Source organism: Alligator sinensis, unplaced genomic scaffold, assembly GCF_000455745.1.
Source record: "Alligator sinensis unplaced genomic scaffold, ASM45574v1 scaffold647_2, whole genome shotgun sequence".
Classification (NCBI taxonomy): Eukaryota; Metazoa; Chordata; order Crocodylia; family Alligatoridae; genus Alligator; species Alligator sinensis.
The window spans coordinates 3,462,706-3,474,341 of NW_005841832.1; the positions used below are offsets into that span (position 1 = coordinate 3,462,706).

The window sequence follows — 11,636 nt, forward strand, 5'->3', positions numbered from 1 at the left end:
AGGAATGCCACAATCTGTGGACAAAAGAAATCCAGGGCAGGGGCCTCTTGGTCACTGGCATCCCTCACTTCCAATCTGCAGCCCCCCGGCCCAAGGCCCGCTGGTGTCCCCAACTCCTGACCTGCAGCCCCCTGCCCTGAACGCCCCAAAGGCATTCTGGCTGGCATCAGGGGCTGCCCTGGGAGGACACAGGCTCCTTACCCCCCTTTGCTTCCCAAAGAGGATGCCAGGCTGCTTTCCCTTGACATCCACCCTGATGCGGCTATCAATTTCCCTCCCAAGACCGGATGGCTCCAACTGGATCGAGAAGAGCTGGTTGGGGGCCAGGACCCCGCCATGGACCCAGCTGGCCTGGCATCTCAGCTGTTTGGAGGCCCCAGTCACCGGCAGCCAGGGAAGGCACCAGCCCCTGCTCAACTCAGCCCAACACCACAGCAAGACTGGGGGATGGGGTGGGGAGGATTGACAGTCCTGTTAGGACTCTACCCCCTCAGATTATGTACCTGGTCAGTCTTGCGGTTGATGAGAATGCCCATAACCTTGCTGAAAAAACTGGCGAGCAAGGGATTGAGGGTGCTGGCACTCTGCAGGAACCCATAGAGCCGCCGCAGCAGGGTCTCGTCCTCGCCCAGAGCGTCATTGATCTGGGTCACGTCCGACGTCAAGATCTCACATGACACACTGGGGTACCTGCCAGGGACAGCCGGGTGAGGGACAGAACCCACGTATCTGGGCCCCTAGCAACCCCTGCACCCTTGCTCTAACCCAACAGACTGTGCTTTGACACTCTAGACATTGGGCAGAACCCAGGTGTCCTGGCTCCCAGACAGCCTTCTCTAATCCATCAGACACTGCTCCCCTCCCCCCAGGACTCAGGAGAGAACCCAGGTGTCCTGACTCCAAATCCCTGACCATTTATCCCTCCCCAAGCCATTCACAGAGGCAAAGAGGGTTATATAGGATCCCCCAACTTGGTATCCCTCTCTCCCACCTCTGTCAATGCCCCTCATTCCTGCCCCACAGCCCCCTCCCACCCTGCTGGTATCCCTCACTCCCACTACATCCAGCCCTGTTGGTGCCCCTCGCTCCCCAACCACACCCCGCTGCCCTCAACCTCAGCCTTGACAGTACCCCTCACTCCCATCCTGCAGCCCCCTGCCCTGACCCAGCCCTGATGGTGCCCCTCACTCCTGTTCTGCAGCCCTCTGCCACTGCAGCTTACTTGTACCGCAGGCGCTCATCCAGGTGGGCAGGGGGCTCTTGGGTGACACAGGTGACCAGTGCCTCCATGTGCTGGGGCTGCACCAGGAAGTCAACCAGCTTGCGGTTGACCACCTTGCACTCCTGCAGCACATCATCCTCATCCAGCAGCTCAGCCAGCGTCACGTTGTCTCGCTCCAGCAGCGTCTCAATGTGAGAGCTCGTGTGCAGGTCAAATTTCCAGAACATTCTGCCCTACAAAGACATAGCAGCAAGAGGGCAGGGGTGAGTGGGGTTGCTTCAATGGGAAAGGGTTAACACCCTCCCCGCTCTTATTCAGCAAGGACTCCAGGCCAGGCCAGGAGATATTTAAACTCCCCCTACCAAAGGCAGATATCTATGCTGTATGCAGATTCCACTCCCCTCTCTGCAACAGAAGCTCCCCTCCCATGCCAGCATCACCCTTCATGCCAGGAGAGGGCCCTGTGCACAGCCACAGGGATCACTTGTTTATTTCGATCCAGACTCTGATGCACTGGGACAGCACTTACTGACAGTGCTCCTAAAGCAAAGCTACCCTGCCCCATGCCAAGGACAGCCCCTGGCCTGGCTCTTAGCATACACTGTACCTCCCACACCACACTCCCCCACCCAAATCATTGCTACCCCAGACAGGTGCCCACCCTCACCTTTTCCCCACTCCATGCTTGGCCCTAGCTTGGAGTGGGGTCCCAAACCTCAGCTCTTGGTTGATGTCAAGGCACACACGGGACACCTGCCTTGACTGCTAGACAGACAAGGTATCCCCATTCAGGGGCCCCTTGCATGACTCTGAGATGCAGCTGTTTCTGAGGTGGTGCAGGGCAAAGCTGGTTATAAAGGATCCCTCTGCTTGGTAATAAGATGTAGCCACCTCTGGGGTGGGGCACGTCAGGGGTTCTATACACCACACTGTGCACAGCATCCTCGAGATGTGGCAGAGAGTGGGTACAGGGAGCTAGGAATCCTGGGTTCCCTCCCAGCTCTGGGAAGTGAAGCATCTGTTATGTTAGCACAAGGAGAACCTCAGAGCCAGGAACCCTAGGTTCTCTCCCAGCCTGAAGACAGGTAAGAAGGTTGGAGCAGCTTAGGGACTAGAAGTCAGGGCTCCTGGGTTCTCCAGGAGGGAAGGAAGTTGGGTGTGGTGGGTTACAGCAGCAGGGGCTGAGAGCCAGGACTCCTGGGTTTTCTCCCAGCTCTGTGGGGTCTTACAGAGCACAAGTTGGTATCTGCTTAGCTTCCACAGCTTCTGACTGCTCAGGTTTCCTTAAGTTTCAGGGAAGGGGTTGACAGCAGCCCCCTCCCTGGCCCATCTGAGCCCTACCACGGCCCACCATGACTCTCCTGGGAGTCAACATCCAGTGTCAGGCCCTTCCCTGTCCCCAAAAAGCTTCTGAGCTATACAGCCAGGACAGAGGTGAAACTGAGGCACAGAGAAGGGAGAGACAACTCCACCAAGGGGGTGAAGCAGAAAAAGAACCCTGGTGTCCAGGCACCTGGTCCCAGGCCCATCTGTAGCTGGCAGGGTTCCCACCTCTTCCATCACTGCAGGGCTCCTGTTCTGGCACTGCAAATACCAGGGGGTAGGAACCCCATGTTTGGCTCCGATCCAGGTCTGGGGCTCTGACGGCACCTGGAAGTACCTCCCAAGGCAGGGGCAGGAGCTCCAGCTCAGGGTTATGCAGCAGGTCAGTAGGTAGGGGACTTAACAGAATTTAAAGGGCTGGCAGAAATCTGGGCTGGCAGAAATCGGGTGCAGGAGGATGAGCAGAAACAGCTGCCTATTCCTGCCAGGCCTGCCTTGGGCACCTTGCACCCAGCCCCATTGCCCTGGACAGGGAGGGGAGCAGGGGTTAGGGCCTCTGCTCAGGCAGTCTGGAACCAGACAAGGGTCGAGGGGGGCAGGAGTTTCCTACACTGATGGAACAGCTGGGGCACCTCGGATGTGACAGAGCATTGGGGCCAGCACTCCCTGGAAGGTGACAGTCCCTGCCCCAGCCCAACCTCTGACTTGGGGCCAGTGCCCCCTTTTCTTCAACCTCACCTGCTCCCTATTCTCTATCCGGGCACCAGCACCCATACTGGGGCTGAGACGCTGACTGGCCGGCTGCCCTATCTGGACAAGACCCAGGACTAAGGGGCAGGAGAGGGAGTGAAGGTAGGCACAGGGCTCCTATCCAGGGCATGGGGTGTCCCCAAGACCCACGGGCTCAGGGTTGTTCTGTGCTGCTGGCTCCATGCCTGTATTGTCCATGCTCAGCTTCAAGGAGGGACTGGGACCTGTTGGCTCATGCCCAGAGAAGGGAGAGCTTATAGCAGCACAGGGATGCATGGGATCAGCAACCCCCCATCCAGGACCTGGTGGAATCATCACACTCACACACAGCAGGGCCCAATCCCTCCAGCAGGGACAAACTGTACACATCAGTGAGGTGGGGGCCTCTCAGTAAGCACTGGCTAGAAACCAGTGCTTAGCTATGCTACCACTACTCCCCCCCCCCCCCCTTTCCCCCAAAGCCTTGGATAACCCAAGCTGAGCCTGGCAACACTGTCCCAGCCTGGGGCATGCCATGATGCTGCTAGCATAAAGGCAGGGGTGGGGTGACAGTTGGGCCTGGGAAGGGGGAAGATCTGGAGGGGATCCAATCCTCACAGCCTCTACAGAAGGGCCTAGCTGCATGGGTCTGGTAAGGAGCTCCGTGGTTGTCACTGGAAAGCTCTTGGCTGTGATGCCAGACTGAGGGCTCTGTCATGCCCCACAGAGCCACCCCACAGGTGATCACAGGGGATTCGGAACAGCTGGCTGTGGCTGCCAGCTCCCAGGCTCCAGCCCCAATGCTGTTGAGGCAACAGGTGGGGCAAAAGGGAGCCCCCCTGAGCCAGAGACCTGAGGGTGTCAGTGCAGGAGACTGCCCTATCACCAGGTTGGCTCTTGTATTTTGGGAACAGCTGTGCTACTGTGAGCTGGGTGTTCTGGGAACCCGGGGTCAACCTCAGTGGGGCAGGTGTACAGGAACATGTCACCTGCCCCCTGGCCAAGGCCAGGGCTTGGGCCAGGTACCACGGGAGAAGGACTTGGGGAGAATGGGCAAGGGGTGTGGATGACTCTGGAGAGCAGGGGGCTACTCAGCTATGAGATGGGGGGGGGGAACCTGCCCCCGTGTCACACAGGTCCCACCTATGTCCTGAAGCTCAGGGGCTGCCTTACAAATTCCACCTACAGCCCCCAAATCATAGCACCCCCTGCTGTACCACACAGGCCCTGGTCATGCCTCCCATAAGTGGAGATCCTCCCTCCCCCAGCAAATAGGCTGGGTACTATGTGTCCGGATAGGAAAGTTCCTAAGACCCAAGACTGGATCCACCCCCGACTCACAGCCCCTTCCAACCCCTGTTCCAGGCTCATCCTTCACATGGGAAGGGGCCCAGGACTGGCAGGTGCTAGGGATCAAACCCAACCAGCAGGGAGCTGTCCAGGAGCAGGTGGCTGCAGAGAATGAGGTCAGAGCAGGGCCAAACCTGGGCACAAGGGAACCAGACTTCAAGGAGGGTACAAGAACCCAGCCCCACTGACGTTTAGTGCCATGAGAAAGGTCCTGGCACACAGGGGCTCCACACAGATGTCCAGGCAGACATTAGGGCCTCCCCAATCTGTGATACCACACCGACCCCCCTCTCCCCCTACCTTGCTCCCCCTGGGGCTGCACATAACTCCCCAGACTGAGACCGGGGTTCCCACAGACCCCCCCACTTCCCCCCCGGCACTCCACAGACTGATACAGAGGGCTGTATCCTCCCTACCAAGGCATCACACAGACCCCTCCTCTCCCCAGCCAAGTCTAGGGACCCCATCCCATGAGATGCTAGAGAACATCCCTCTCCAGTTCAGACTTGGGACTATTACATCAGGGTCCTGCACACAGCACCCCTGCAGGCTGCAATGGGGACCTCCATTCTGCCAGGGAGCCCCCTAGGAACATGGCCCCCCACTTCACAGTGATGCCTTCCCAAACTAGAGGCCCCCCCTCACACCAGGCAAAACATAGACCTCCCCACAGAGTGCTCCCCAAGCTGAGGTACCAGACTTTCCACCCCACAAAGAGAGAGAGGACCCCACAACACCAGGTACTGCTCATGACCCCAATCACCCCTGCTCTCTACTCTGTAGTGCCTGACAGACAATGGCCAGAAGGGGGAGGGAACCCAGGTGTCTGGATGCCCCAGCCTGGGCCCTGGCCACTGGACCCACCAGCTAGCAAGAGCTGAGGAAAGCCTGTTGAAAGTCTGAGACGTCCGTCCGCCAAGGGGAAACTGCTGTGGCACTTCAGTGCCCAGATGCCAAGGCTGAGGGGAATCTGCTAGGGTGTTTCACTGCACAGGGTAGGCCGAGCAGGTGCTGGGAACCCACAGATGCATCCCAGGGAGATCACGCCCTTCACAACACCGACATACCCCAGACACCACAGCCCCCCCACAGACAACAGGCTTCTTGTGTGCCGCACCCAGCTCCGACCCAACCTCTAGCCTGCTGGGCACCGCCCAGATATACAACCGGAGCTGGTGCTTGGCTTAAACTGAGGCAGCCCAGGAGGGGCCCAGAGTCCCACAGCTGGATCAGGCCATGGCCCAGAGGCAGGTCTGGATCTGATCTCAGCCCCTGCAATCCCCAGGCTTCTGCGGGGTTATAATAAGGAGTGTCATGCAGGTGCTGAGTAGTGCCAGAGTCCTGAGCCTACTATGAGCACGTGGAACCTTACCCCTTCCATAGTCAGGCTCCAGCAAGTCATGCCTGGGGACAGCTCCTCTGAGCTGGGAGGAGGGGGAAGGCAGGGCAGCAAAAATGCTCCTTAGCCCCGTCAAGTCCCAGCTGCTGGCTGAGCAGGTCCCCAGCCTCCCATCTCCCCACCCCCCTGCACCCAGGCAGGCAGTGCTGTGAGCCGAGCAGAGAACGGAAGCTACAGGAAATGGGTTTGCAAAGACAGTTGAGCAGCAGTTTTGCGGAGAGCTGAGGAGAGGGCAGGGCCTTCTCCTCTCTCTCAGATCTCTGAGCTGCCCCCCTAACATGGGGGCAACCATCTGCCCCTGCCTTAACACTCTGAGGTAGGCAATGTCCTTTAGCAGGTGTCTAATTGGGGTGGGTCTCACACTCCTTGGAGAATGGGGGAGCTCTGGGCAGCTCACTGACTCCCACCCCCCTCCCCACATAGACACACCCAATCCCCGACCAGACTGGGTCTCTAGCAGAGCCCCCTTTGATACCAGGCCAGGCAGGCTGTCCCCAGGCAGTACATGGCACAGCCAGGGCCCTCCAGTCCCAGCACAGTCCCCACCCAACATAGCCAGCAGAGTCCAGCACCCCTAGTAACACATCTCTTCCCTGCCCACTGGAGGCCCTAAAGAGGCTCACTGGAGGCACGGAAGCCTTCCCCTCTGCACTTCCTGTGGGGCAGATCCATCCCCATCAGTACAGCTGCTGGACCAGAAAGTGGACTTCTTGTCCACAGAGGAAAACTAAGGCAGAGAGAATTCCCTAACTTCCTCCACCCAGGGGTTGCCATGCAAGTCAGCAGCAAGATCTGACCTTGAGACTCCTAGGCTGTACTCTTAGACCTCCCTCTGTACTCCATTCCCTCCCTTGATCAGGGCCAGCACTCCCCAGGCAAGGAAGGCTCATGCCTCACCCCCTAGCTAAGGGTTGGGGACAGTTCCCTATACACCCAATGGGTCAGTACCCTGCTTCCAGCCCCCTCCCAGACAGGGCACTTCTCCATCACCTGGATGCAAAACCTCCCCAAGCCCACTCCATGTCCAGCAGCATAAGTCACAGGCTTTACCAGGCTCAGCTGGCTGGTAGCACCATGAGAGAGGCCCAGGAAAAGCCAGACCATCTGCCAATGCTGCCTCACCTCTGGAGGGGCTGGCTGGGTCCTGCCTACCCCTCTGGACAGCTGTCCTGCTGGGCACAGGCAGCCCGGGGGTACAGATGCCAGGAGCTGCCTGCAGGTCACAGTCACTGCTGCCCCTCCCCCCCAAGCCTCTCACCAACAGATGTCAATGCCTGTTCACACACACACACACACACACACACCAAGCCCTGCCTGCTCCCCCAGGCCCCCGTCCTTTCTGGTTAAGGAGTACAATGGTGCTGGCACCCCCCTTTCAGAGGTTGAGAAACTGAGGCATGCTACAGAGATCTGCCCCACCAAATAAAACAGAAAAGCAACAGCAGAGAACCCCTACCTCCCCCTATTTTACCCCACTCTAAGCCACTAACCCCAGTTCCCTTCCAGGCCCAAGCATCCTGCCTGCCAGTCCCTGACTGCTCTAACCCACCAGGCCCTCCTTTCTCCCAGGGCTAGAATAGTGGCCAGGTACCCTGGGTCCCAACCTGCCCCTAGGAGGGCAGCTCTCCGAGGGGTGGCAGGACCTAGGCAGCCCCTTCCAGTGGGCGGACAAGGATAATCAGACAGGATACTCTGCCCTGCTTTCCCCGCCAGTGCTCCCAGACAGCGAAGCTGGCTCCAGCCCTCTCCTCTAACCTGCCGCCACCCCCACCCCCCCTTGCTGGATCAATGAGCAGAGCCCTTGAACCCTGAAACCTAAACCCCTTGCACCCCATAACATGACCAGTCCCCCCTACCCCTCTCCCAACAAAGCCAACTTCCAGCTGGGGGGGGGGGGGCGGGGGCTAATCCGGGGGGGGGGCAGGAGCTAATCTTGGGGCTGCACCCCCTATGAAGCTGCCTCCCAGGCAAGGGGGGTCAGGGGCCTAGCCTTGCCCTAGGGCTGCCCCCAATGAGCCAGCCCCCACCAGGGTGGAGCAGGGCCCAGCCTATGCTTTGAGGCTGACCCTCAGCTAAGTGGGGAGGGCTGCCCCATGCCCTAGAGCAGTCCCCAATGCAGCCCCCCCAAACAGAGGTGGGGGCTGAGCTGTGCGCCCCCCCCCACCACAAGGGCAGCAGCAGCAGCCCATGGGGAAGGAGGGCTGCGGGTAGGGACACAGGGACCCGCCCCCACCCCGGGGCGAGGGCACCCCCCATGGGTGGGGGTGCCTGCGAGTCTCCCAGGCTGGGCCCCCGAGTGGGAGCCCAGCCCAGGCCCCTCAGGCAGGGTGGAAGGCCCCGTGGGGGTAACATGGCGGCGACCGAGAGCGGAAGCTTACCGGGCCCCCCTGGAGCTCCTGGCTCCGCCACGATCCCACAATGCCCTGCGCCCAGAGCCAGTGACCGCTCTGCCTCCCTGCCAAACCCCCTCCCCCGGAGCAGCGCGCATGCGCCAGCCAACCACTTCTCTCGGGAAGGACCCGGGTCGTAGGTGGAGGAATGCGCATGCGGCGCCAGGGTGGCCCCACCTCCCCTCGCGCATGCGCACCTGCCTCTCCGGCCCGTGTCCAAGAGCAGCGCATATGTAAACTTTCCCACCCCCAACTCTTCCGGGCCGGTAGTGCCTACTAGGCGTGCGCATGTGCGGGTTTTACTCCTCCCGCCCAACGAAGCAACGCATGCGCAAATGGTCTTGCAAGTGGCCTCAGGAAAGCACGCGCCTTTTCACCACGCACATGCGCACTCAGGCTCTGGTCCAGGTGCCCTTCATTCAGCACTAGCCAATCGCGGACCTGCCCGCTCCTGCGCCGGGTCTCCTGGCACTGCGCATGCCCACTTATGTCCCACAGCCTGCCCTGCATGGGCGTGCGCGATAATTGCTGCTTGCTCTTTAAAGAATTTGCGAAAAGCTCTGAAATTGGAGATGTATACTTAAAAGCATCATCGTGCAAGTCTAACGGCCTGGTTTGGCGTGGCGTCACAGCTAAGTGACATCATCCCTCCCAGTATGACGTCACCATGCTATCTCACCTGATATCAGCTCAGTGAAGTAATTACAGCACTGACATCATTACTGCAGGAATGACAGCTGCTACCTCAGGCATGGCACTCCTGCCTTATGAATTACTGAATGCACCACCACTGCCCTGAGTGTTGTGACATCATCACTAAGCATGACACCACAGCCATGCTGTCATTGTTCAGAACATCCTCACTGTACTACAATCTTCCATTCAGGACATGACTTTTCCAGTGAGCCTGTACTATACATGTGTAACATCATCACTCTTTCTGAGCTGATTACATCAGCTGCTCCATCTGTGACATCATTCTGTGATACCCAAAGCACCCCCGCTCCCCCAATGAGCACTGGGCACACAGATCTGGGTGACATGAAGATCTTTGTAATAAATGCCTGAGGCAGGCCTGTCCCAGCCTACCTTCTCCCTAGCAAGAGGTGTAGCAGGGGATATTCAAGAGCATCATGGCAGCTGTCTGTATGGCACCCCAGGTCAGATCCTGGCTGAGGGCAGCTCACTGTGAAACTGCTACCGACTTCCAGGCCCTGGGGAGCCCTTGCTTTGAGGCAGAGGCAGAGGCAAAGATGGGAGCCCCAGGGTTCTCCACAAGATGGAGCCACTTGCCACTGGGCTGGGAGCCAAGCTGAGACCCAGTAACTCATACCACAGAATAAATGTGAGGTAGGGGCAGAGCAACACCACCTAAAAGGGACCAGCCCTTGCCCCATCCCCACCCCCAGAGCCAGCCAGAGCCCCTGCCTTGGAGGGAAGTGGGGGCAGCAACCCAGAGGGGAAAATCTCCTGTCTCATTCTCTGCCCCCAGTCCATGTGCCCCCCATACCAATCATTTTCTTCCCCCTGAACAGCTCTGAAGTCCCAGTGATGTCCTTGTGGCCTACAGCATCCACGAGGGCAGAAAAACAATCACCGAAACCAGAAACTTTATTAGAAAACCACTGGCAACAAGCAGAGAACAGATGAACAGGTAGAGGGGGAAGAGGGCTGCTGGGGAATCCCCAGGACTTGAAAGGTGGGACCCCTCCCATCACTATGGCTGCCTCCCTTCCTCACCCCCACAAGAATAGCATGGCAAGGAATATTGCTGCTTTGCCCAGTTCTCTGAACTCATACATCATCTTCCTTCAAGGTGGGATGACTTCAAGACTTAAAAGGTGGTGTCAGAGAGGGGCTGGTTCCCCCAGTGAAAGGTAAAGCCTCCTGCCCCACTCCAAGCTGGCCTGGAGGCAGATGAAATATGATGCCCCCTGAAGTGGAAAGCTCCCCTTCCTCAGCCAGTCCCAGTATGAGTCAGAGGTTAACAACATGCAGCTGGATCTTGCTAGCAGAATGATACCTGACTCAGCATCAGGGATGGGAGGGGGAAAGAAGGAAGAAAGGGGCTGCTGGGATCTGGATAAAGAGTGGGCGGTCTGCCTGAGGGCTAGGGGTAGTGGAGGAGGGGAAGGACTGTGAGGGCAGGGGTTGGGAAGCAGTAGATTTGTGTGGAGGGGACCATGTGCCAGGTGCCACCCCCTCATTAGGGTAATAAGCCACACCCACCCCAGCAGAGAGCTCTGGTCCAGCTTGGCCCCTTGGCAGATTCTGGTGTCTCATGCTGCCATGAAGGGGCAGGAGCTGGGGGCTGCATGCTGGGAGGGTAGGGGGCTCCCCTGCTGAGCTGGGGGAGGGCAGGGGATGTCACCGATCCATGCTGCTCTCCTCGGGTGGGGTCTGGAAGCATATTCGTAGCAGCCGCTCGCAGAACTCCAGCTCCTCCTGTGGGGAGAGCAAGGGGTTAAATGCACACTATGCTGCCACCTACTCCTCCTATTTAGCGCATCAGGGATGCTGTGATCTCATATCAACCAGCATGGAAAGATAAGCAGGGTTGGCTGGGTTAGGACTTGGATGGGAGACTCAAAGGTGCAGGGCAGGAAGCACCCTCCTTTCACAGCTACTGCTGGCCCCAGTGCCCCAGGGCAGCACTAAGGGGCACCACCTTGTTGGGGGCAGGGCAGGGAGCCAGGGCACAGCTGGGGGAGGGAATTCCAGTGGTATTCTCTCTGTCCCTCCCTATTGCCAGGCTAGTGAAGATGGTGTCCCCTAGTACCAGAGAAAGAGTAGGTCTCATAACACCCCCTAGTGCCAGATGAGGAACTGGGGCATTTTCCATACTCTCTACCACCAGCAAGTGGCAGAACACCAACTCCCTAGTGCCAAGGGCACAGGCGAGTCTCAGCATAGGGTTAAGGGGACACAGGGTGGCCCCCCATTAGGGCCAGGCTGAGGAAAAGAGACCCCCCACCCTCTTTGCCCTGAGGTAGGAGGAAGAAGCATGGTGGCACCCCCTTGTGCAGAGAAGGGGCTGAGCTGGAGTGTGGCAACCCCAAGGTACCTAGATCTTACCATTCTGACCAAGAGGCTCCTTTCCTTTCCCCACTTTGGACCCATACCTGAAACTCCTCCTGATCCTGCAGCAGTTGGCAGCGAGCCCGCAGCAGCTCCTCTAGCCCCAGCTGGGGCTCCCGACACTCCCACACAACCTGAAGGAAGT

The 11,636-nt window shown here is 58.8% G+C and overlaps 2 protein-coding genes across 2 annotated transcripts in view; both read right to left on the minus strand.

Annotated features, from left to right (window-relative positions):
* Positions 1 to 8,553, minus strand: part of PPP6R1 (protein phosphatase 6 regulatory subunit 1) — a 23,310-nt gene extending 14,757 nt beyond the window's left edge. Inside the window, 4 exon segments of the mRNA XM_025196710.1 lie at positions 1 to 14; positions 504 to 690; positions 1,223 to 1,455; positions 8,402 to 8,553. Of these exon segments, the coding sequence (XP_025052495.1) occupies positions 1 to 14; positions 504 to 690; positions 1,223 to 1,449 (428 nt within the window). The 5' untranslated portion in view covers positions 1,450 to 1,455; positions 8,402 to 8,553.
* Positions 8,554 to 10,006: 1,453 nt separating this feature from the next.
* The window catches only part of HSPBP1 (HSPA (Hsp70) binding protein 1), a 4,957-nt gene continuing 3,327 nt past the window's right edge, over positions 10,007 to 11,636 (minus strand). The window contains exons 5-6 of the mRNA XM_025192460.1: positions 11,536 to 11,631; positions 10,007 to 10,858 (exon numbers count right to left, since the gene is read on the minus strand). Coding sequence (XP_025048245.1) covers positions 10,781 to 10,858; positions 11,536 to 11,631 — 174 coding nt within the window. The 3' untranslated portion in view covers positions 10,007 to 10,780. The remainder of the gene's footprint in view (positions 10,859 to 11,535; positions 11,632 to 11,636) is intronic.